This window comes from Dicentrarchus labrax, unplaced genomic scaffold (genome assembly GCF_905237075.1).
Source record: "Dicentrarchus labrax unplaced genomic scaffold, dlabrax2021, whole genome shotgun sequence".
Classification (NCBI taxonomy): Eukaryota; Metazoa; Chordata; class Actinopteri; family Moronidae; genus Dicentrarchus; species Dicentrarchus labrax.
In genome coordinates this window covers 4763247-4790268 of record NW_026136704.1, presented here as the reverse complement: position 1 = coordinate 4790268, position 27022 = coordinate 4763247, and the positions used below count along the sequence as shown (strand labels likewise).

Below are 27022 nucleotides of genomic sequence, written 5' to 3'. Positions count from 1 at the left end.
CTATTTGCAACAATTCCTGTGTCCAGCGGTGTTATCAGCCCTATTGACCACTAGTTTTGGGTGCCAACTGGATAATTTATGAATGAAGTTGTGGTTCCTGAAGAAAAGTTTTGATTGTCCAAATTGGCCCTGGGCAACCTCAGGGAAAATGTTGAAAGAACATAAACAGAAATCCAGACTACATAAAAACACAGATAGATAGATAGATAGATAGATAGACAGATAGATAGATAGATAGATAGATAGATAGATAGATAGATAGATAGATAGATAGATAGATAGATAGATAGATAGATAGATACGTTATTTATCCCGAGGGAAATTCAAGTATCCAGTAGCATACAAAATACAAAACATACCTTACATACTTTAAACATACATTAAACATACATTAAAGTAGAAATTAAAAACCCTAACCTTAAGAATAGAATTACAGACAAAATAAAAGATAAAATATGAAATGTTATATATATTTGTAATATATAAAATGAACAGTAGCTACAGTAAACAGTGCAACAGTAAACCGTGCAAATGGAGTGGAGTGCAAATGGAAGTAAAAGTGCAAATACAGACAGAAATTGTCCATTGTCTATTATCTGTTGTCCTCCCTGCCTTTACTGAGAGCTGTTGTACAGTCTGATGGGGGACGAAAGAGTTTTTGAGTCTGTTGGTGGAGCTGGACTGGGACAGCAGTCTGCCACTGAACACACTCCTCTGCCTGGTGAAGGTGTCGTGCAGAGGGTGGTGGGCGTTGTCCAGTATGGACAGCAGTTTGTCCAGGGTCCTTCTCTCTGCCACTGTCACCAGAGAGTCCAGCTCTGTGCCCACTACTGAGCCAGCTCTCCTCACCAGTCTGTCCAGTCGACCGGCGTCTCCCCTCTTGCTGCTTCCTCCCCAGCAAACCACAGCATAAAAGAGCACGCTGGCCACCACAGACTGGTAAAACATCTGCAGCAGTTTTTTACAGATGTTGAAGGACCCCAGCCTTTTCAGGAAGTACAGACGGCTCTGCCCTTTCCTGTGAGATAGAGACAAATACAGGTTATGACTCAATGCATGGGAGCAATTGACTGCACAGATCGAAGTAAAACAACCTCTAGCTATATCCACAGACTGTTGTCCACTTGTGTTGTTACATGTACAGTACCCTTCTGTACCTTTTCTGTTTGCCCCCGATTAAGCAAGGGCTTTGCAAGGTGCAGTGCAAAGATGCAAAAGATGCTCTCAAATTTCATTATGGCAAATGTAGGATCCTGTGTTTTTGGAACATGTCCCACACAAGAGACTAAAAGTAAGGATGTCTTACTCTGTGCTGCTTTGATTAAGACCATTCTTGTTTAAATCCATCTCTTGTGAGTTCACCAAATATATGGGAATGTGATATTACTGTGCAGTATCCCTTTAATCTGTGAGGTTACTTGTGACTATGGTTCTCAAATAAATTAGTCGAGTAAAACGTACAATATTTTATCCTGAAATGGAGCTGAGTAAATACACTATACACTGTCAAAAATAATAATCTTATTTTCATGGTCCTGGTTGCCAGAACTTTACCTTAAAAACTATGGTAGAACTTTTTCTACTTTTATGGTAAAAGGATATTAGTACCGCTGAGTTTTAATCCACATTTTACCATATAAATACAAGTTTTAATTTTACCATCAAAAGAAACAGTGTTGCCATATGAAAATACCATATAAATACTGTGACAGTGGTTTTCTGTGCAATTTACAGTGTGTAATATAAAAAACGACTTTATTCCATATAAACTCCATTAAAATGCTTTATAAATAAAGGTTTCACCATGAGATATCACAGTGTTTTACAGTGTATAAAAGGAAATACTCAGCAATACCTAAAAACTGTTCTCAAGTACATGAGTAGGACTTAATGCCAGAGAATAAGTTAAAATCTTAATTCTCTGGAGACTCATCATATCTCACTGTCTTAAGGCAACAATGTGCTCTCTCTCCCTCACTCTGTTTCAGACATGATGTCCTGCTGACATTTCGCTTCATGTGAGGCGTCTTTCACATGCAATAAAATATCACTGTCACGTCGGCGACGTGCCGACAAGCCGTCAAAGTCTGTGACAAAATCCATACAGATCTCTTTGGGAATATAATTATTGCTGGGTACACTCTGAACATTTGGAAATGATCCAAATCCAATTAACAAAGGAGGTAGGCACATGAACCCAAAATGGAAATTAATGTTTGCAATGCAAATACAAATTGGCTTAGAGGAGAACATGATTGTACAAAGGATTCCAAAAAGATGACAAAAAGAGAAAGAAAAATACAAAAAATGATCTAGAAAGTAGACTCAGGTTAGGTTGCATACACAATGAACACACTTGTATGTTTTGTCATGTGGTTTAGTCTGCTTTTGTTTATGATTAAATATGATAAAGAAAATCAAAATACAGAGCAGGAAAGATGTTTGATTCCCACATTTACCTCAATTTCCCATCTGTGTTCAGTCTGGTCTCATCATCTAGAGCCTGGAGGGGATGGAGGCTGTGTGTGTGTGTATACACATGCACGAGCATGAGTGTGTATGTGTGTATGAGAGAATGATAAGGTCTTGAGGTCTTGCGAACGAGTGTCTGTATAAAAGAGCAGAGGGAAGAAGTGTGTGTGTGTGTGTGTGTGTGTGTGTGTGTGTGTGCGGTGCGCGCCTGGGACATCCTCGTCAGTGAGAGGGCCCAGGGGACGGCCCGGCCTCCTCAGCCTCCTCATGATGATTGATGCTGGCGGGCCCCACACGCCCCGGCCGCCCAGCTAAATTAAAAGCCTATTTTGTAAAGTTGTAAAGAGAACAGAATGGTTGGAGGGTTGTGTGTGTGTGTGTGTGTGTGTGTGTGTGTATGTGTGTATGTGTGTGTATGTGGGTGGGTGGGTCACAGCCGGGGCGCTCTCCAGTGTCTTTAGTATCATCAACCCCTCAGAGGATAGCCAGAAGGGGGTCTCCTCCATGCCTGATGCTCTCTCTCTCTCTCTGTCTCATTCACACACACACACACACACACACACACACACACACACACACACAGATGCACAGGAACACACACACAAAAACCAAACATACAAAAATGTACCACAGTCTGAAAGTCTTTTGTGTATGAGATAAGTAGTTAACACCAGAAATGAAATACTTTATTACTGCAATACTACCCATTTACACTGTGTGTTATTTCCTGTATGTCAGCTGAAGGAGCAGTTTTTGTCAGAATGTCATATATAGCGTCCACCAGAAGACACTGATATTACTGTAATACATTACTCTGCAACTGTTTTAAGAAAAAGTAATTATGCTAATTTATACTTTCCCAACCTGAAAGTGATTGTTTTCATGTTCAACCACTAGATAAAAGATGTTTTTTGTTTGTTTTTTGTAATTTTGATGAATTGATATTGTGTTACAAGCTCTAGTTGCTATGATGTTATGCTGTTGTTAGGATAATGATGCAGCTATATTATACAATTACCTAATATAATTATTATATATAGAAGGGTTGGGCAATTGGACAAATATCTGCTATCATCGGTTGTATTTTTTGGGGCAATTATTTTATTTTTATTTTATTTAGCTACTTTAATGATTTCCCTCTGAAAAATGAGAGACGCTGCCCAGTGACAGACTCTCGTTCAGCAGCACAGCTGTAGAGTCAGATCACTTTTACATCTAACGCAGGGAATTGCCGATAGGGAATACAACAAGGTGATTTACAGCGGCTCCAACCAGTGCTCTGACTCCGGGGATGTCAAAGACACCACAGGGACAGACATCTACAGTGTCAAATCTTTCTCAAGTTCTTCTTTCCACCACATGCATTTGTTAAAGGTTTTCGTCAATGTGGCACAAAAATACATCATTATTTGATGGTAGACTTTAGTCCATGTAGTGCCAAACCATGACCACTGGACTAAGCCTGACTATCCACCACCACACCAAGCAGAACAACACCAAACAAAACCAAAGACATTTACAAATAGACGTGTCTTGACTCAACTACACTATTGTCACATAAGGGAGCACAAATGAGCAATCTGATGCCTAAAACAATGTGACTGATGAGCTGTTTTGGCAGTGCATGTTCCAAAGATCATCCAGTCTTTAGATTTTATGGAATCATATAAATAAATATAAAACAAGAAGTCAGCTTTTGACAAAATGTGATTTTTACATATCTTAGGCCCTTTCTTGCTTAAACTGTTAAAATATATTTAAAAAAATATATATTCACAGGAAGTTTGAAGTAAAAGTTAATTTCCAAGTTGTTTTAACATTCACACGTACACAGTACTGTAGTTTTGGTACAAATAACCTTTTCCATTACTTTATTTTGGTCATGTAAAATATGATTTTACCTTTTTTTTATTTATTATTTATTATTTTAATTATTTATTTATTAAAATATGCCAAACGGCTTAATACATCAGTGTGAAATATTAACTTTAATATTATATAGTTCTATATTATCATTATTATCATTATATTATAGTTAAAAAATAAAAAACCCTAACCCTGTATTGCTGATGTAGATGAGGAAATACGTAAACAAAGATATGATACATTTTTGATTCTTGGTCAGTACTGTAGGTGAACATTCTCTGACCCCGCGCCTGTACGGTCCGATCCTGATCTTGGACAGCCGCTCAAGGACGGAGACACTCACTTGTTTGTGTATCGTTTGCAAATCATTTATCCTCAATGTGAATTTAATTGACCAGGCGACTCTGGGAGAAAAGGACAAGCACACACCACACGCACACACACACACACACACACACACACACACACACACACACACACACACACACACACTCTCATGTCAGCCTACAGCCACTCTCTCTTTCTGCCTTCAACTCCATGCCAGACATACCCCCCCCCAACCCCTCCTGTTGTTGGCAGAAAGAGGTGAGCACAGTGACAACCCACCCTGAGCACGGCCAACCAGCCACAGACACACACACACAAACACACACACAAAACAGAGGTCAGGCCTGTGTCAACTGGGGTTGTGGAGGCCAGCTGAGGTGCCCCGCCTGTGCATTGTGCTAATTTGTGGTGTGTGTGTGTGTGTGTGTGTGTTTGTGTGTGGGGGTGTTTCTTGTTGTGATAATGTTATAGAGAGTTCGGTGTAGACCTGCTCTATTTGAAAAGTGTCCTGAGATAACTTCTGTTATGAATTGGCGCTATACAAATAAAATTGAATTGAATTGAATTGAATTGAATTGAAACTGCTTTAGCGATGTAATGTAATCCTTCCAGGTCAACAAGGTTCTTTAAACAGATATAAAAAATCTCAGCTTAATTAAACCAATCAAAAAAAAAAAAAAGCAGCGCAGCATCATCATTGTCTTCATTACTGTAACTGTAACTTCCATCATCTTTACATCATTATCATGGCAAGGACACCTACTCTAGCGTCACATCTTCCTCCTGAGTCTGATTCACGACCTCTGAATCATCAGTACTGTAGGTATGATGATATCCCTTCCGAGCGTCCACTGAGCCAACCAGCACCTCTGTGGGCCAAACAGCAGTTGGTGTTGTCATCAAGCTGTGTCACACAGATCAGGACACCACAAACACTTGAGGCTGGCTCCAGCAGTGAGTCAATCTCCATAAGACCCCATATTACAATGCCCAACTCTACAGCAGAAATAAAAATGTTCACAGCCTGATACAAAAAAACACTTTTGGTCTAATTCAGTCATATAAATTATATTAAGGCTTAAAGTTATGCATAATTGAGGGTTTGGCTGATTTGAGTGACAGGTGAGCACCGTCACAGGCGGCTGTTTTCAGTAACCAGCCTTCACCCTGCCTCAGCTCCACCCATGCTCCAACTCTTTGCCATTGACAGTATATATAATGGACAGAGCTTCCACGTCTGTGTAGTGAAGCCAACACAGAAGTAGCTTCGACATGCATTCTATACTATAACTAACAAGGGGAAGCTCCATGGCCTGCAAAGAAATCTCATAGCATTGTGTCTTATAGACAAATTAGCCTACTCTTCTCACTTGATGTATTATCTCAGTAAACAGTTTCCTAATGAGTTTATGGTCTCAATCTGTAGTTTCAGTCTTCTTCCATACAGCATGGTGTTCATTTAGTAACTTATAGTCCCATTTAGAGTAAAATAGACCATAAAGCAGGGTATGCTTTAGGGTGTGGCTACCTTGTGATTGACAGGTCATTCTCAGTGAGTCCGTCCAGCTCAACGCACCAAACTCAGATCAAACTGTCAAACTAGGCGGTGCTGATCAGATATTAATCCAGATTATGTTACTGTGTTGTCTATTTCTCACCTAAAATTGTTTCACAAAAATATTTTAGTGTACTGTTTATCTGTAATACGAGATTGTGTATGACCAGGCGAGCCGCCATTGTTTCCTGTCAAAACCATGCAGCTAATGAGAGCAGCTCAACTCGCATCACCTCTGCTGGCTCCGAACAAACTGTCATGGCAACGGACATAATACCAAACTCTAGGCTTCAAAGTAATACTCCACCAACGTCATGACAGGATTAGCCAGGAGCCGACCACACTGAGCTTCACAATGGCTCTTCAGAGACGTCTCTGAGACTACGTGTACTTTTATTTATACAGTCTATCATATTAATCAACAAAGTCACTGAGCACAAACAGCATGCATTCTCAATACTGACCAATGTTCTTTGTGAATCTATTTAACTTATACTGACTTCATGCCAGTGTATTCAGCTTTACTGTTCACTGAAAAGACATCAGAGTGCCTGGTCCATCAGTCACTAATGATTGGTTTGAAATCCGAAATCAGGTCCATCCACCAAAAAAAGAAATGTAGGAATCTGGTGCTGTGACGGCAGTGTCCGACTGAATAATGGAGTGGCAACCAAATGACCGTTCAGTCTGAATATCAGTCTCCCTCCTCTTCATCATCACCACAGTCATGATCAGAATTGTCATCATCCTCTGCCTGCCCCTTACCTTTGTCATCCTCACATCACCATGGCGATTTCTCTATCATGGTCATTGGTATTGTACCCTGTGGTTCTTCATTTTCCTTATTCATGAACATCTCAGCGCATACACACGCCACACACACACCTACACACACTCCTCCTCCCTGCCGTCAGGCCATTTACAGAGAGGTCATAACCCCAGTGAATGATGGGAATGCTGAGCTGGAACCTATCAACGCTGCCGATATGACCAACAGCTCCCCCACCCTCCACACATACACACAGATCTGTCAGTATATGTGAGTGGCGACGGGGGGTTACAAAGGCAGAGAGTGTGTGTGTGTGTGTGTGTGTGTGTGTGTGTGTGTGTGTGTTTTGTATGCATGCTGTTATGATCAATTTCTTTTGGAGAAGTGAAAAGCTGATTTTCTGAGTCACCTCGTGTGCCGCCCTGTGGTGTATCGTGCTCATGCATGTGTGTGTGTGGCCTGAGTTGCACGCTGCGTTTGTGCAAAACACGTATAGTGCCATATGTGCACTTCCCAGTGAGCATGTTGGTATTTGTTTGGTAGGTGTTTCTGCATCTGCGTGTGTGTCTGCAATGCAAATGACGAAATGATCGAGCATTTGTTGCTATTGTCTCGCTATGTGTGTGTGTGTGTGTGTGTTCTTGTAGCTCAGCACATAGAGTATGAGCATCCCCCAAGTAAAGGTTTTTGTCAATTGTCAACCTTTTAATTGTTTTAATTGCCTATTTTAGGCAAAAATCTAAGGAAGCATACAGTTTAGGCAGATTATTATGGGTTTCAACTGTACTACTGCTTACACGAGTATATTTTTAAGCCTGTAACAAGTTTTATACCTCACTACATTTGCATTTATACCTTCACAACTAATCTGCTCTAAATGCGGGAATTGAGTGTAGGCGGGGAGATCATGCGAGTAACCGCAGATGCCTTTTGACCACGATGCGAACATGAAAACAACATGACAAGACAACAGTTACATGAAGAAAATCCTCTTTGTTGCACATTGAAGTAGGTTGCACATTCTGTAGGTGAACATGTAGTTAGCTAGCTCACTCTTCATGTGTAACATTAATCTTTGATGTTATGATAATGACATGAACTTATTGCGTAGCTAGTGGTCTGTTGGGCTTTTAAATTGATGTGCTTTAGAAAGCAATTAAGCTAATGTAATGCTGACTTCAACATCAACGCTACCTTCATAATTGCAGTAGTAATCACATCCTCAAAATATTTGAAATGTAAAGTAACTTGTACTTTGACTCAGTTATTAACCATGCAGGTACTTTTCTACTTTTACATGTTTTAATTCACACTTTTACGGGAGTCAGTTTTTTATGGGAGTAATTGTACTTTTCCTTGAGTATAGATTTTCAGTGCTCTACCTACCACTGGGTATTACGTTACTCAAATAGGTGCACTTAAAATAGTTCTCTGGTAGGCCTGTAGCCTTAATTTTATAAACTTGTACATTTAAGTGTGTACTTGCAGACTCTGTGTTGAGCTTGCATTCAATTTCAAGCTTGCAAGCAAAATTTTATCTGTAAGGAAAAGAAATAATGCTTGGGTGTATGTGCCCACTCACAGGCTTTTGACAAGTTTACTATGTTAACAGTTTTATGTGCAGAGCTTTGTGAAGGAAATGGAAGATCCACAGGAAGAGAGGGTGGGACATTCAAATGACTAATCTTGTTTCCTCAAAACAGCTAAAACCAATGCAACTGTCCAAACAGTTTGGTTTATCATATGGAAGTATAGGTTTGGAATACTGTTAGAATTTCACGGTACAATAACCATGTCAGAAAATATCACAGTCTCACAGTATAAAGGTATACAGGATTACACAATTATTATTTGTATAATCATCAGTTACAATAACCCTTAAAGAAATTAAAATAAAAGTTTGTGTTGAACAAACATTTCATTATAATCTGACAAAATATGATGTCCTATATATTTTTATTTTTATCTATGCGTTTCTGGACAGAGTTGGTTGCTATGTTTCCAGATCACAGCAATTACCATGGCGAGTATTCTGTTTCTTTTACCAATAGGAACAATGAAAAGCTAAAGAAAAATGAAACCCAAGTTGAAAAAAACAAAAAAACTATTGCATAAAATGATGTCCTCACAAATGTAGCTATACCATTCTATGTGTGTGTGTTTATGCGTGTTGTGACAGCAGAAGCCTAGACAGACATCCAAGAAGTGAGGGGTGGGAGGTTTTGGGTTGCTCTGAGGGAAGCGGTCCATTCTGCCATCCCTCCCACACCCCGCTCTGTTTCTGGGCCAGGCTCGATCTGGGGCCCTTGTGTCACCAACAGATGGGCCTCTCACAAAAGGACCCCTCGGCCCGCCAAGCCGGTCTCCTGCACACCCGATTAAATCTCAATAGCAAAGTTAGAATTGATGCACTGAGTCTATGGTGATTCAATTAGAGCAGGACGGCATGAGGAAAAGACAGGGCAATGGAGAGGGAAACAATGAGTGGGTAGTTAGAAAGTCATTTACCTGGTGTTATTCTGGTTGGGGGGCAGGCAGGGGCCAGACAGCCACACACTCATGCTTGGTAGCCACACGCTCATGCTTGGTGGGATAATGTTCTCTGGGCTTGGCAGGAAGATATCAAAGGAGGCTGATCTGAACATTCGCTAGAGACCCTGACTGAATGAGATCCATATGAATGCACATCATCCACAGAGCTTTGCATTCATACTATACATGTCTGAGGCATAAGCTAAGCAGCTGTTTAGGGCCCTGCAGCTACCAGGGGGCCTCCCAAAGTGTCAACATTTAAAGCCCCTATATGTAGTATTAAAATGAACAGCAAAATAGGTAGGTTTCTCATTGCCTTTAAAAATGTCCTCTAGTAGTGACCTTTAATATGGTGGCCCTATCTTCAGGATGATGTCATCAGTGCCTTCCAAAACCACAAAAATGATTCAAATGTTTGTTTAATGATCTGCTATAATTACAGATAAGACAATGAGTTACTTTTTAATGAAAGACTTTAGTTATGGTTAAAAACAACTACTTAAAGGACCAGCGTGATTTAGTGGCATTTAGAGGAGTACTTGCAGATTGCCACTCCTTGCTTCACCTTTGCCTTCCATGCGTGAATGGTGGCTATGGTTGCTGCAATACTTGCAAAAAATGCAAACGGGCCCATCCAGAGCCCGTCTGGTTTATCCACTCTGGGCTACTGTGGAAACATAGCAAACTCATAATTAATAAGTTTGAGTTTGGCAACCCAATCACGGGCCCTCGAAGAAGGGGTGCTAATTGGGGCTAAAATCTAGAATTATGATAAAAATGTTAAACTTATAATGACTGTCTTCTTTTGTTTGGATTTTACATTCAAATGAATGAAATGAAAAAACCATGAATGTCACTCATAGATTCTTAAAGTATATATTTTTTGGCTTTTATGATAGTGACAGCTGAAGATAGACAGGAAAGGGGGCAGAGAGAGGGGATGACACGCAGCAAAGGGCTGCAGGTCGGATTTGAACCCTGGGCTGCTGCAGCAAGGACTCAGCCTCTGTACATGGGTTGCCAGCTCTACCCACTGAGCTATCCGGGCACCCATAGACTGATTTCCAGCATCCCTGAACCTGATGTCTTGGTGTAAAGAACTACTTGGTGAAGGTTAGGTAACGGCAACAGCTGACTCTTTGTAGGAAACAGGAAACAACAGCAGTCTGCTGTATCAAAGCCCCAAGTATGCTTGACCCATATATGCACCCCATTCTCCTCCCTAAAAGGTTTGGTGGCTTTATGCCAATATGACACTACTTAAGTCTAACAAGAATCCTTATCCAGACTGCCACTAGAGGTTGTAGGTCCATTAAACATATACATAGGTCACATTTAGTTTTTTGAACTGATGCTGTCTGGATTTGTTTGTGGGGAGGACAGTTATTACAGACAATCATATCAAGAACACAATGCAGCAATAATTTACAGTTCCCTTTTAAACCTGAGGATGATTGTAGGAGGACACAGCTTGAACACTCAGAAAAACAAATTAATTTTCATGTCAATTTAGGAATAAAGCAGTTTTAACTAACCAACTGCCTGATTGACTGGCAGAAGAAATCAATGACTTACTGACAGATGGATTCAGTGACTGACTGATCGACTGGCTGACCTACTGGCAAACCACTACACTGACTGACAGACAGACAGACTAACCAATACACTGACTCACCCATTCACTGAACGACTGGCACTTACAAACTTACTGACTGGCCCGATGAGAGATTGCCAGGGGCAACCAGGACTGAGGGTTCAGCTGGCCATTTAACAGTGTGTGTGTGTGTGTGTGTGTGTGTGTGTGTGTGTGTGTGTGTGTGTGTGTGTGTGTGTGTGTGTGTGTGTGTGTGTGTGTGTGTGTGTGTGGGAAGGGGGGCAGAGAAGCGGCTGTGTGTGATTAAGAATAAATAAGCCAATAAATATTCAATCAGGATGAAAAGAGGCATGATTGAAAGGACTGGGAGGCTGTGATGGGGGCGAGGTCAGCCTCTGCATGGGTGGGGAGTGTGTGGAAGACAAGCAAATATCTTTTTGATTTCCTCATTTGATAATAATACACTACATAATGACGCACAAATGACAGGCAAACATTGTTTCACTCAACCACTATAACGCTTTAAAGATTTGTTTGTTTTCTAAGTCTTTTAGAACAAATGGAAATATTATTACCTTCAACAAATGAACGCTCACATACACATACAGTTCAAACATAGAAATAGAAACGAGTCATAAAACAGGGCTTCCATTGCCACTCACCAACTTTGTAGTTTTGTCTTATTTGCTAAAATTAAATTACGTTCTTAGTACAGTCATCAGTGTGAGATCTCTACACAGTAGGTGATCATTGGGATTTTTAAAAAGCCACCAAGCAAAACAGGAAGAGGGGCCCTTTGCAGGTAAATGTACGTATGATTCTCCAGTATGTCTGGCTTATGGAATGATTAAGGTTGGAGCAGGATCCTATGAGAGGTTCCTGTAGATTGGGTTGATCCCTGTCACACAGAGTTCCCAACTTTAACCTCCATTTATTAAACTGATGACATATTTTATGGATATTTCCTATTATATTCACACTGTACAATGAACACAAATAGTGAACTCAGACTGCAAGAGGTTTGAGTAAAACAAGCTTTTCCTTCCTTGGAGCACTTCTGATAGGTACTGACCTCTGCAGACCAGGAACACCCCACAAGAGCTGCAGGTTTGGAGATGCTCTGACCCAGTCGTCTAGCCATCACAATGTGGCCCTGGTCAAAGTCACTCAAATCCTCACGCTGCCCATTTTTCCTGCTTCTAACACATCAACTTTGAGGACAAAATGTTCACTTGCTGTCTGATATATGCCACCCACTGACAGGAGCCATGATAACCAGATAATCAGTGTTATTCACTTCACCTGTCAGTGCTCAAAATATTATGGCTGATCATTCTACATACATGTGCAGCCAGGAAGGAAGCAATACCTCACCCAAGTGGACCATCATCTCCACCCCAACAACAGAAAAAGGTGAGTGTTAAGACCATGTATTTCTATGTGAGATTCAATTGTGTTTGTCAGGTTCTGGTTCAAAATAAAGTCACAATAAAACTCTCTGATATATATTTATGGACCTAGGAAGAGTTTCTAACCCATCTAGGGGGTTTAGAAAGTAAACATACTTATGTGTACCAGCATGTTTGGGGCCCTAGGTTTATTGTACAGAGCTACTGGAATGCATTTGCTTAAAATCTGGGTAGGAGTCTTGTTTTGGTGAAGATTTAATGAAAGAAATCAGAAAAAAGTGCAAACAAACATATAACTGAACCAGATATTATACAGCAATATTAAACTATGGGGAACAGTGTTGTCTTGCAGCAGAAAACAGAACAAATTCTGGGAATAAAATGTGTTATTCTAAAGAAAAAAAGGGTGTTTTTAAGTGAAATTCAATAAAAACTGAAATGGATAAGTGTATAACCTACTTCTTGCTGCCATGTCACTTGCACCAATGTCTTAAGTTGAGGGTGCAGCTTTGATAAGAGGCGTACACGAGCTCTTATACGCTAGCACTTACGTACATGTACATGTAATCATGCATGATTCTCTGTCTCGCAATCAATAAGGCAACTGATGCAGAAGAGCATACAGAAAGGAGCATGAAGGTGTTCCTTATTCTACTCTGTGTTGTGTGTGTGTGTGTGTGTGTGTGTGTGTGTGTGTGTGTGTAAAGAATCTTGGCCAGCATGCATTAGTCAAATATACTCTCCACAGTGGGAGTATTGGCAGGGCCAAGCCGATAGGACACGGAGGCAGACAGTAAGATGTATGTACTACACCGCCACACAAACACACTGTAATGGATTGCAGTGTGTCTGTATCGGGTGTTTCAGCAAATGTTCAGTCATGTATTGTGAAGAGGGATATTAGCTGACTGCGTGTGTGTTTTTGCATGTCAGCTAAAAGCCGTACCTGAACTTTGTCACACCCCACACCTCCTAGAACTGCTGCAGTATGTGTGGGAGCATTTGTGCACACGTTGGACTGTGTGTAATGAATGATATGTGACATGTGCTATCTGTCTGGTATGCCAGGCACGTCAGGCCTGCTTAGCATTGGCCCAGCCCCTATAGAGATGGCTTATCAGTGAAGGTACATATGGAAGAACAGTTTGCCTATGCAGAGTCTCCTACCACCCCCTGTCAGAGAGAGAGAAAGAAATCCTTATCACATAGCCCTCGTCTTCCCTTCTATTCTCTTCCTCCCTCCCTCTCCTCTCCTTCCGCTCTCTATCTCTGTCTCGTCTTGGAGATATGCTAATCGCTGTGTAAGTATATCCTGTCAAATAATTACCATATATTAAGCTCTACTCATCTTGGCATAATTTCCCCTTCCACATAATCGTATTTGGGCTTCTTCCTTCGGAAAAAAGCAGCGGACAGAAGGGACTTACCTTAGGCAAGTTAAGCAAGTTAATCTTCATTGATTGAATATCAGGCTCATCAATGTGTTAACGGAATGTGTGTGTGCGGGACGTAGTGCGTGAGGGAGAAAAGTCAACGCATTCATGCATGTGTGGTATCAGTTGATTAAAAAAAGGCTGGGCATTGGTTATTCATAAAAATGTATTCACCCATACTGTATACTGTTTATGTACACTATATAAAGTATGTAGTGTCTTCGGGGAAAATCGGGGTCATTGAGGCATCCCATATGAACTCCAGAAATATAAGGATGAGTTTAAAGGCTTTAGAGGTTGTTTTTGAATACTTTCTGACTTCCATTTCCTGCCTGTGGCTCTCAGTCCCAAGCCAATTCGGTCCTACACTGTAAAAACAGCCCTTCTAGAAACAAGCTAAATATTCTTAAATATAATCAAAATGTATCGTACTGAGCACAAGAATCTGCCAATGCAATAAGACAATTTTGCTTGGCTGCAATTCTTAAATCTAGCATAATGATCTAGCCACTGAGAGACTTCTTAAAATAATGAAAATAATCTTGTTCCTCGGCTGGGGTGCAAACCTTCTAACTTGTTAGCTCAACATTAGCTGTAATATCTTATTAAGACAAAGTTAGATATACTTTATTAAAACTTTTCTAATACAAAACATGCTTGACAAGATTATTTTTCTTTTTAGACAAAATTTACAACTAATTTCCCAGAAGAAAAAGTTTTTTTTTACATTCCTTTTTTGCACTGCAATAAAAAATCTTGTCATGGGTAATATTATAGTCTGGGAGAAGAGAAGACTCTTCTGTCATTCGTCAATAAACACTTTTAATTGACAATATTTTCATTGTCATTTCCATTCAGTCACACGTGAGGCAGTGTTGGGTAAAAACTGAATCATGGATGTGAGATATACTCACATAAGTTCCACTTTCCATGGAACATTTGGGCTAATAAATTGTTTCTACACATTATCAGACATTTTGATCATAATCATCTGGATTATTAAATCATGAATTTACAAACACAATATTGACAAATAACATACAAATAATTATAAAATAAAATAATTTAAATTTTTTTTTTGCTAGTAATGGCTTATGTGCATTCAGCATGTGTGCAGTCCATATGAACTAGAACCATCAAGTCAATACAGAGGTGTTACGGTTGACTAATCCAGTTGTGTCGCTGTCATCAGAAATGGACATATTCACAGCACAGTTCAGAGGTAAGAACGCCTCATTTTCTAAACTTGTGTTTTCTTGATTTAGTGTGATTATCAATACACAACTGTAGAATTCTATATTTCTAAATCCATACATCAGAATTCACCAAAACCTATTTTCACAGAGCCTTCACTCTCTGCTAAACAGCCTCATACTGCATTAGAAAAGTTCAACCAGTACAACCATAGAAGTTATAGAACAATTAGAAGAAAAACACTGAAATTGCCAAAAATGACATAGTATGTATGATTGTTAAATAGAAATAAATAGAAATAATATGCAGTGAATATAAAATATCCAGAAAATATGTCACTGAGTCAGTTTAAACAATGAAAGAAAAGGGCTCCCTTAAGGAAAAAGGTTGGGAGCCAGTGGTCTACATGGATGCTTAGTTAGTTTGAAAAATAATATAATAATATAGTAATAATAAGAATAACAGGAGTGTGTGTGTGTGTGTGTGTGTGTGTGTGTGTGTGTGTGTGCTATGTCGAATGCATGGTTCTCCCAGCCTGGATCTGTCCTCCAGATGACACTCAAGTGACATTGTAATCTACATGACTGATAAATGCTCCGTGTCATTAAAGCCAGGAGAGGCTCTCCATCGCCCTCAGTGCAGCTGTACATCAGAGAGCAGTGAACCTCGCTGGGGGATTCCAGTAGCCCGCACGTATTTATATCTGAGACCAAAATGATGCCAGGATTTTATAACATGTTTGGCTCCTGCAGCTTCAAAACAAACGAGAATGAACCAGGATTCACATACATATGTTTGTCAATCCATGACCATCTGGATATCCACTTGTATGCATGTATACTTGTGTGTGTGTGTGTGTGTGTGTGTGTGTGTGTGTGTGTGTGTGTGTGTGTGTGTGTGTGTGTGTGTTTGTGTGTGTGTTTGTGTGTGTGTCTGGGGGCTGACGGCAATGGTACCCTTCCAGAGAGCCAGTGCTCTCCAAAGAGGCATCCATCTCTGGGGTCTTTTGTGTTGGGGGAGCAGCCAAGGTCAGCAGCTGAAAGAGCTCTCTTTGTGTGGGTGTGTGTGTGTGTGTGTGTGTGTGTGTGTGTGTGGGTGTGTGTAGGTGTGCGCGAGTGGGTGTGTGTAATTGTTGCCTCCGTCTAGTGACTCAGTAACAGGATCCTTGGCCTATTAATTGGCCTGACAGTGATAAAGGAAATGGAAGTGGATGCTATTTGTCTCTAATGCAGCCACGCTCATATTAGCCCAAAGACAAATGGACACTGTTTTCCCACTTGAGCTACTCTAATTTTTTAAAACCCCTCTGAGGGTGTGTGTGGAAAGTGTGTATGTGTGTGTGCATGTTCTTGAGTGTTTATGTGAGCTTATTTCACATGTAAAGGCCTAGTATTGGTGTGTGGTTGTATATCTTTTTATAGGATATCTTGAAAAGCATGAATCACAAAGCATTATTTGCATTAAGGTCCTTGTTGTGCTGCAAACAGGCGTGGGATATGATGTAGTGATGATGTCACCACTAGAGTGTTTATGTTTAAGCATGCATGTGTGTGTTAATATATGTCTGCTTGTGTGTGCATATGCAAATAGATTTGTTTCTGAGCTTCTTAGATAAACATGTGCATGCACAAGCCTCATTGTGTGTGTGTGTGTGTGTGTGTGTTTGTGTGTGTGTGTGTGTGTGTGTAAAAGGCAGGCGAGGGCAAGCAGAGAGATGAGTAGGGGGATGGTCAACACCTGGCTGTACCTGAGGTCAAAGCTCAAGGAGAGATTGAAGCCTGAAGCAGACTGCCGGGTGATGAGTGGGGAGGCGTGGATGGTGTGAGAGGGGGAGAAACTGCCTTTATTCTCCTCCAAAATGGACTATTGTTAATGCTGTCTGTGACACGTGACCTAATGACACACACAAAAACCCCCATGCACATGCACATACACTATTCGATATTTCCTGGGGTCCTCACAGCTTCCTATTTCAGCCTCATTCTAAGCCAAAAAGATCTCAGCTTTAACATCCTGCCTGTACACTCATCAGGTTTTATATGTAGTTAAATGCATTTTATTTAAAGTCTAACACACAGTTATCATAATTCATTTTAAATGTATTGCTAATATTGTTACATGCTGAAAGGAAGTAAAAAGAATGGGGGGGATTTATAGTATCAGTACAAAAATTTGACCAAAAACAGCTGAAGCCTTATAATACAACAACCCTAATTATTTTGTTGTTTTTTATCACTTTTAACAAGGACATTTTAAGCACTATTTTCTCACTGTTAAGTTAACCGTGTGTTTGCTCAAAGACGAAGTTACACAGGCTTTTTTCCCCACCAGCTCCTACTCTGCCTCTAACCTCTAACCCTAACCTCACTGTTAAGCGCAAACCAACAAAGGCGACCAAAACTTGCCAATCATAGGCAGAGTAGACCGTGTCTTGGTGGAACACCGGTAGGTACTGGTACGCATTAAGATGTCGGATTTATTACTCCGATCTGATTTGTCTTTTTGACTGTTCACACTAAGGTCGCATTGCAAAAAATCAGACCTGCAGACATTTGCAAGTTTTTGAGTTGTTGAATGTGCTACAGTTGACTTATGAATTATGTAGCCTGTTAACTGATGTCACCAGTAAGCCTAGGTGCAACACAAATCGTGTTTTTCCAACAAATTAGCTCTGGTTCTTGAACAGGTTCCGTTCAAGTCATTGAGAACCGTGTTGCTATGTAGTTAACCAGCCTGTATTTCCACCAACCTTTGTAATCAAGGATGTGTCATCAACAAAAGGTGTTGCACAAGGTCTAAAAGACACATTAGGTTCCACAAGAAAACATTAGCCTGAAAGCTAACCTGGGCTGCAGTACAAAGTGAGGCTTATTTTTTGGGCAGGTTGCTGTCTGGCTTTTAGTTTGCCATCAACTGGCCATCAGACTGTAGTCACTGTCGATCCACTGTATTCTGCCTAAAGGTCTGAAATGGAATGGTAAAGCTTCAGATTTGTAATAAGTTTGGGTTTAGCCTTTTTTCAAAAGCAAATTATTGAGAAATTTCTCCTTCTGATGTGCCAATCATCTGTATCCGTGAAGAGAATTCCTGAAACAAGGAAAGCTACACTGGGAAAAGGTGAAACTGTTTGTCTCCAATGAAATTCTCTCTATTGTCAGAAATGGAATATACTATTTATAGGTATGTTTTCATTCATGTATCACCTAAAAATAAGAATTTTCCGTTTTTAGCCATTTTAAGCCGTTTTTATCTAAAGAGGGAGTGGCAGTTCAATGCCATGTTGAACTGCCATGTGTCTACAGTAGCCCAGAATGGACAAACCAAACACTGGCTCCACATAGGGCCTTTTGCATTCTTTGTGAATTTTGCTGCCACCATAATTTCTCTTACATGCTTGGAATGCAGATAGTGGCTATCTGTGTTTGTTTTACTTTTGAGAAAGTGGATGCTGACACTTGTGACATTAATAACTAAATACAGTGGAGGTGAATGGAACTTTATTTATAATGGTCAAAGCACTGAATCCTCCGCAGTTAACAGATTTCAGTCTACTTGCTACCAAAGAAACAGATAACAGTTGATAATGAGAGCTTATAATTATCCAGAGTAGCTAATTCAATTCACTTCCATTTTATTGTGACAGTATACGTCACAACCACACATACAACTGAAACGATCTGCAGGGTTAGTTTAGAGAAAGTGTTGTTAGGGTTAAGGCTGAATTCTATAATTACTTTTCACAAAATGACTTACACTTACAAATAACATGGCTATTTTTTTAGTATACAAATGATAATGTTTTTAAAAATTCAAACCACATTACCCATAATCCCAGGAGTTGCTATATTGCTGCTGTTAAATGATGACACTCCCTGGTGCTTCCACCAAAGCTATTCCATCTTGTGGAAAATGTGGCCCCTCCTTTCCACCTCTTATATTTGAATGTGAGCAATGTGTCCAGAAATGGGTATCCGTGTTTAAGTGTGTGTAAAGCGTGATAAGGGAGAATGGGATCTGATAGGGCATGATAAAATACCTGGGTAATGTCTAGGTGGATTTTTATGTTTCTCCCGAGGAGCCTATGTGAGGATGTTATCTCCAGACTGGGAAGCCATGTTTCCCCCTCCAGGGAATCCCCCCCACCAATACCACCACCCTCAAGCACTGGTTATGCTGGGCATATGTCCACTCTCTCTCCCCACAACACAACATTCCCATTTATATACTATCTTTTTTTGTGCTCCGTATTGGCTGAATCGCTCCCGAGCCATTTTTCAACCAGATGCTTTTGTCAGTAAACAACTTTATCTCTTGGGATATGGGTTATTCTCTCTAGCATTATCTATATTATGTTATCGCCTTTCATTATCTTTTGGCTCAAAACCATATGGCACATGATAGCGGATCCTGTGCAAGTATTAGAAACCAGAATTCTCTGTCTTGGACAGAATGTGGATCAAAGGAGGAGTTATTCGCTTATTTCTCATAAAATGGTAAAGAAATAAAAGTAGAGAAGAAAAAAAAGCAGTTGATTCATTTGTTGAAGATATTTGAGGTAGACTCATTAATTATATTACTAATTTTTGCACTATTGTAGTTCAAGTGTAACCCCTATATCTGTTATATATACCCTGCTAACCAGTAGTTTGCATTTAAAATTACAAAAAGTTCAAGGCACGGCCAGTTCAAAAACACCTTGGTAAAGAGCGTTTGGGAAAAAAAACATAATTACAGGAAAAAAGTTGATTCCAGCTGACGTCAAGCTGCAGATGAGTACACTTTGGCTTAATTTTAAAGAGGAGGATAACTGAGGTTACTCTCTCACAGTCAGACAGCTAGCCAATTAACTAACCTATTTACCGACATATTAAACGGCATCAAAACAGGAATTTTTTTTCTGCGTCTTGCTTTAGTTGATTGGCTATCTGGGCAACGGAACTGTGCCTGCGCTGAAAACTATTTCAAATTTTTCATGTGTGTATAAAAACCACTAGAAACAACAACACACAGAACATGAGAGAAGCGCAAGACACACGTTCCATAAGAAAACAATAGTTTTGCAGGTAATGCGTTTCTATCTGGGTGACCCTTACCCAGATGTCTCATGTCTGTGTCCAGTACCCTAGGACAGCTTAGTTTGCTGTAGCAAGACTGGAAGCAGAAAGTAAACTGTTTTTTGTTTGCATTTTGCTTTTATTATGCTTCATATACCCTGCTTGAGACAGTTTAAGGGCTGAACCTCTGAGTCACTGTACCCAGAGGTTGAACAAGAAAGCTCACCAACACAGCTCCCAAAACCACTATGTCTTATATTGTTTGTTTTATGATCTATTTTACTTATATATCTATGATTTTATTTTATATCTATCGATGTGTAAAGGGGACAACTTTACACAAGGTATTGGACTCAACTTTACTACTTACAGTTGCATTCACTTTTGCCTGCTATTTAGATATTTGTTTCTCTGTTATGAATTACATTTTCATAAACTCTTGTGTAATATTGTGTGGTCACTGATGAAAAAACATAATTTCTTATTTGTTATTGTAATTATAAAACTGAATTGAAGTCGTTACATGCTCTCTTCAAAGACACCAGAGTCCTTTGATAAAAATAGTAATTTTACTTCGGAGAACACGGAGGTCACTGGTCTGCCACGGCCTTGATCGCTTAGTTTGTTATTGTGATTCTGACTTTGGTGATCCAAACTAATGCGTCAGTCTTGTCACTTTGAAGAGAGCATTGATTAGTAGATGTACCGGCTTCAGTTCCCTTTGGAAAGGGTTGTCTGATGGCAAGGTAAAGTTGTGAAAAGATTCTAAATATAATGGCAACATTTCTCTGCTGCCCCGTCCACAGGTTTTTCTGGGTTTGTTGTGTCACATTTTGCATTTTTCCCCATTATGGACAACTTTTGGTAAAAGCTCCCTCTGGTTTCTCAGTTTGATCTTTTTGAACAACTGTAAACAAGCCAAAAGTGATAGTGTATCACTTACTGCCCTCCATCTGCAGTTTGTGCCACAGGAACAATGATGTGACAACATGTGCCAGCGCCACTGACAATGGTAGCTGTTTATCAAAGACACCAATTCCCATGAACACTACCTCATGATGTCATCAAGCTACATCATTTGTTACTGTTTTGATGTGAGAAACCCCTAGTGGCAGCAATTACATATTATACACTATTTTAAATGCAAAAATGAGATTTTGCTGAACTCTTGTTCAGTTGTGACCTGCATTACTGTCCATAGTTGTCTGAACACTCATACATTTTCGTAGGTTATTACAGCAAACTCTATGGGTGGGTTAACATTGAGACACATTGTATTATGCTGCAGTTCATTTTCACTGATTCAAATGTGCTTGTAAGCCAAATATAATGCCTTATAAGCACATATACAGTGCTTCAGAATTTATTTTTTTGCATTTCATTCAGATCAAATTATTCAGTGTCTGAACTACTTCACATTGTGAACCACACTGACATGTAATTGCGTCCAGGTCTGAGGTTGCATCTTTGCTGTGTGGTCTAGTCATGACCTGAGGTGTTTTAGCCCCCACCCTCCACCACCCCCAGCTCCCTGCTCAATGCTCATTGCTAGACGCCATGTCTCATTTGAATATATTGATTGGACCATCTGTAAGCCATTTATCTCCTTCAAAAGACCGTTAAAGTAGGCCTCCCCACCTCTCAGCCCGCCCACCACTGTTTCCCTGACAGAGAGAATATACACTCGCATAAAACAGGACACACTGGTTGAAGAAATGGACCAAATAGCCTCAAAATATTGAATTCTCTTACTGAAAAGCCACCTTTAAACAAATAAAAGCAGCAACGGAAGCAGCCGTGCTCGCTGTGATTTGAGATAAGGGCTGAAAACACATCATGTAAACACAGGCCCATGGTGGGCGAGCTGAACGCACAACTCTAGCCTGCTTTGGGGAACCAAACACTATCTAATGCTTCATTTAGTGTTGCTGAAATTCCCACCAAATAATGAAAACAATTATTGCATTCATATGGTGAATAATGCCTCCTTCAAATAATCTGCTTATCTGGCCTTGCCTCCATGGCTTTACGCTTGTGTATGCGTGTCTGTGGATGTGTGTGAGTATCTGCCTATCATCATAAAGTGCACCATGATGTCGCTGAAGCAGGGTTCTGGCACATCTGCAAGCCCTAGATATTCTTTGAACATGCATACGTGTCGTCAGAAGAGTGAATGCATCATCATGATTGACTTATTCCTGACATTCCCAGTGGTAAAGCCTAGGTAAAGGATTACCCTCTATTCTTGGACTGCTGCCCACTGTACAGTAAAGACCCTTGAACACACACATAAGAAAAACACACTCACATACAAACTGTGCGTCTCCAACAGGCATACGTCTCTTTGTGTGTAGCGCCTTTTACTGCCTCTTTGTTCCCTCTTTTGTCTCCATTCTTCATTCAAATCTGTTTTCTCCTCAGACAAATCGTTGGCGGGCAGCCATTTGCAAGACCGAGCAAGGGGGAAGCACAGAGCTAGAGAGGAGGCTAGATGAAGAGAGGGAGACGGGGGAAGGCAGAGGAAGAAAAATAGAAAAAGGAGGAGTAGAGGGGAGCAGGGAAGCATGGAAGAGAGGAAACTGAGAGGGGAAAGACTGAGCACGGAAAAAGAAAAAGGGAAACTAAATGAAATGGTAGAGGTGAATTCATGCTCCGCCCCTCAACATGAGCACATTCGGCTGTTTCCTCAGCATGGCGGTTGCGGATCACTCTCTACTCCTGCGGCTGCAAGTTAACATTTGAAATTTCTCTACTCCGACAAGGTGAAGGGTGGCGGTCGCTATCCAGCGGAGACCTTGCCTCTGTGTGTAAGTACAGGGCACGGGCAGATGGTGGAAAATTGGCGTCGGCACTTGAACCATACGGAGCATATGCACATGGGGGAGTTTGCAAAGACCCGGGGCATGGGGTGCGAGCCGAGGACCGGCGCCTGCTGAGGCTGGCACAAGACACAAGGCACTGACATTGGCACTGGTGAGGGGTAACAGTGTGCCTGAACTTCTCTTGTAAGGCCCCAGAACTGGAGAGCTGGATATTTTAACCCGACATTGTTTTTTATGCTAAATAACAAATTTGCGCCAGAGAGCGATGTCCTATCCATTGTCAGTTCCTGCTTACTATGCACTTCAAATTAATGCTTTCCAGATTGTCTAACAAAGTCTGAAACTCCTTTGATGGTGGAATTTGGTGGGCAGTGTCCAACAACTTTTGTAACTTTCCGAAAAAGACAATTCAACGGTTACTCCCACTTTATACAGTAATTGGGCAATCGTGTCGAGGTGTGAAAGTATGCCTTAACTTTTGGTCTGAAAGGAGAAGTTTTGCCCTATTTCACGGTTCATCGCATCCCAGGCTTTCATTGCACCGACAGGATCTTCAGACCACCTTTGAGTGTGGCCATACAGAAACGTATGTTCAGACAGCACATCATGCAAGCTAGTTTGCTTAAGACATACAGAGATTTTTATGTTGCCCAGGGTCAAAGGCACCGAATCCTATTCCACTGGGTGACAGGGAGGGTACACCCTGGGCTGGTTGCCAGTCTATCACTGGGCTAACATAGATAAGCATACAACCACATTCACACATCTCACTTACACAACAACAATTCCAGTACAACTGACCAGAATGGCTACACATCCTATCTCCTATAGATGATAACTTATATAATGACAAATCACAAATCTCTAATGATGCAAAAAGTCTTAAGCCACAGTAACACCTCCTAGATGCTGAATTTTCTTTACACCACACAATGTGAAAGCATTGGACAGAACATAATAAATTCGTAGGGCTTTGGTTTCTCCTGAGGATGGCACTGGGAGAAAAGCCATTCAAATTAAAAATGGTTAATCAACTTAGGCACTTGAATACATTTTATTGAAATCTGCCTATTTTGATGTTTCTTGTGTCCAAGTGGAAATTTTGGGATGATGCTGGCACCAGATGAAAGGTAGGGGGACCACAAAAACATTCATGTGACCATGAAAACCAACAGCAAATGTTGATCCTCATGGACCAAGGTGTTGGTCAACAGGAAACCCAACCTCAACAGTGGTGCTAGAAAGAAGTAAAGGAATCACCAAAAATAGGAATCATCATCCCAATACCCACAGTCAAATTTTAGGGCCAGTTGATGAGATAGTAGCTGAGATATCTCGCTCTGGACTGGAATGTTGGCAGAATGGACTGACTATTCAACCATTTTAGAACCCTCATTTAGCATTACAAAACCATCTAAAGAACTCCATCCACAGGAAATTGGATGCAAAGGTTGAACCATTTCCATCACCTCCAAAACACAGTTCATGGTGCGGACCAACAGTTTTCTCTCACAGCTAATTGGGGCTGTCAGGGTGCAACACTGTTTGCATGCAGCATGCAAGCAGGCAAATGTTCAGGTATATGGCCCGCTGAGGTCAAACCTCAGACCTACTTAAAATGCTATCCATGCCACCTATGATAAATATTAAAGATTTCTTGCAAACATTTATATTATTGACATTATAATCAGTCTGAGGCCATTTAATCAAACAGAGCTGGACAGTGCTGATAGCAGTGAGGGATATGGTAGGCCTGTACAGAGTCAGACGGCAGCATTGTCATATATCTTCCAGACTAGAGGCCTGTCACAGGGGTGCTGCAACATAAGGTCATCAAAGTATGCACATCGCATGTCCAGTATCCATGAAGTCATCAAACTTAAAACTTCCTTGGAGTTTACATTTTGTCTAGATAAATCCACATGATGTAAATGTCCACATCACAAATGCCATCAGTACAATAAAATGAATAATGTACTTACATACTCACAAATATTTCCTGCATAGATACCAGACAGCTTCCAGACAGTTCAAAGGGAGTAATCATGCTCTCGTTCAGGTAGGCTTTTAATTTAAAACACTGGTAAGATGTGTTGAGTTTCATTGATGAGCTAGAAGTGATTGGAATTATTTAATGATTGAAAACAATATTTCTTTAAAAAAAAGAAACGAAGAGGACAAGAGTTACCTGCATGACATGGTGATGTAATTTTCCTGATGAATGAATCCTGTGGAATTGCATATTAACCAGAATTGACCATCTAAGTCATTATATTGTGTTTTTAGCAGCCAATTATTGAACTATTATTTGACACTTGGCCTGTTTTTTAATACCTGTCTTTATGTGAGAATGTATGATAAGTTATTAAAATATTATTAAAGCATATTTCAGTTCTACAATATATAAACAAAGATTGTACTTCACCAAAACAGCCATTTACACTTATTTTTGCACAACATTCCCAAAAAAACGGCCTGCTGTGCTATAAAAACACTGTCAAAATCCGGCTTTGGCCCAGCTTCAACAATAATTCAACCTCTATTACAGCTCCTCCCTGAAAATCAGGACAATGATGTACAAGTGTATCTCAGGCAAGTGTGTATGTTTACCAATCGATCTACTCCACCCTGACATCTTCAGAGTCCTAGTGTCATTATGGCCACTGTTTGGTGCTATAAAACAGAGTTGGACAGTGCTGATAGCAGTGAGGGATATGGATGGGCCTATACAGAGTTAGACAGCGGCATCGCCATACATCTTCCAGGGTAGAGGCCTGTCACCGCTGCGCTGCTACAGACGGGTTTGTCATAGAAGTATGCACACAGGCATGTCCAGAATCCTTGCATAACACTGATGTGTACCGGCTAGCTAACTGTAAGCACACATTCACACACACACACACACACACACACACACACACACACACACACACACACACACACACATTTTTGTGAAAACCTTATTTCTGCCTTGTCCCATCTTCCTATCACCAGTCCATCACACCTTCCTAAAACACACACAACAGCCCCCCTCACACACACACACACATACAGTCCTTTCTTTCTTAGATGTGTCTGTACACGACTCCCTGGCCGCAAATCCTTCAGTGGGATGGATGAGTGTCTCCAGCCCATTCATCATCCGCCTTATCCGCCACCCTCGCCACTGTTTTTATATCAGCCAGCAGTCACACTGACAACTGATGGCCCTCTCTCTCCCTCTCCCCTCCCTCGCTCCCTTCCTTTCTTTTCTCCCCCACAAGTCTTTCTCGTGCCATTTCTCTTTTTTCTCGCTCCCCAGTGCCCTACTTGCTTTGCTTGTACGCCTGACAGTGTGCATGTTTGTGGGCGTTCATGCACACTTTCTCACCACCTCCTCCTCCTCCTTCCCCCGCTCCGTGCAGATCTCCTTCCTCTCCACCTCCCGCCCTCCCCTATCGTCTTCCCCTCTCCATGTCCCTCTCCATCTATCTATCTCTCTCCTGTGCACCGTTGGGACCAGAGTGGCACCTTCAGAGCGGCCCGTAAAAAGCCCTATAAAAAGCCCCAACACGGGGAAGAAAGGGTAATGATGAAATTTAACTGCTCCTCTTGGTGCACCTGGGGTCTGGCCCTGCATGTGTGTGTATGTGTGTGTGTGTGTGTGTGTGTGTGTGTGTGTGTGTGTGTAGATGTGTGCGTCGTGTATGTGTTTGTGTGTGTTCAGCGAGCGCGAGGCCTGGGCACTGAACCGGAACTGCCCTGCAAGGGGGGTCAATGTCACGGCGCCGCCATGAGAGTTATCGCTTTTTAAAGACGCACTATAGATTTTGTGGGGGAACTCATTTACACCGGCATAAAAAGGAAGGTGGCAGGGGAAGTTTAAAATCTAAAAAGGACTGGGGACTGGGAGACCTGGAGGAAAATGGGTTGGACGGCTTGAGTGGCCTCGCCGGTGTGATACCGATTTAACCCTTTGTGGAGGATGGACACTGAGTTTTATCCTTTTCTCTCAG

At 41.0% G+C, this 27022-nt stretch overlaps 1 protein-coding gene across 1 annotated transcript; it reads right to left on the bottom strand.

Moving 5' to 3' along the window:
• Positions 1 to 498: 498 nt before the first annotated feature.
• On the bottom strand, positions 499 to 22779 carry LOC127362380 (uncharacterized). Its single transcript, XM_051398053.1, has 2 exons — positions 22514 to 22779; positions 499 to 1018 (listed from the first exon to the last, which is right to left on the bottom strand). Exons 1-2 carry the CDS (start codon positions 22603 to 22605, stop codon positions 499 to 501), a joined length of 612 nt encoding a protein of 203 aa, XP_051254013.1. The 5' UTR covers positions 22606 to 22779.
• Between the last annotated feature and the right edge of the window lie 4243 nt (positions 22780 to 27022).

Bases quoted from the DNA above. Each gene is read 5' to 3' on its own strand.
- LOC127362380 (XM_051398053.1), bottom strand. From the start codon at position 22,605: ATGAAGAATGGAGACAAAAGAGGGAACAAAGAGGCAGTAAAAGGCGCT. The intron at 1,019-22,513 runs GTGAGTGTGTTT...TCTATCTCACAG, and splicing joins TGGAGACGCACAGTTTGTAT to GAAAGGGCAGAGCCGTCTGT.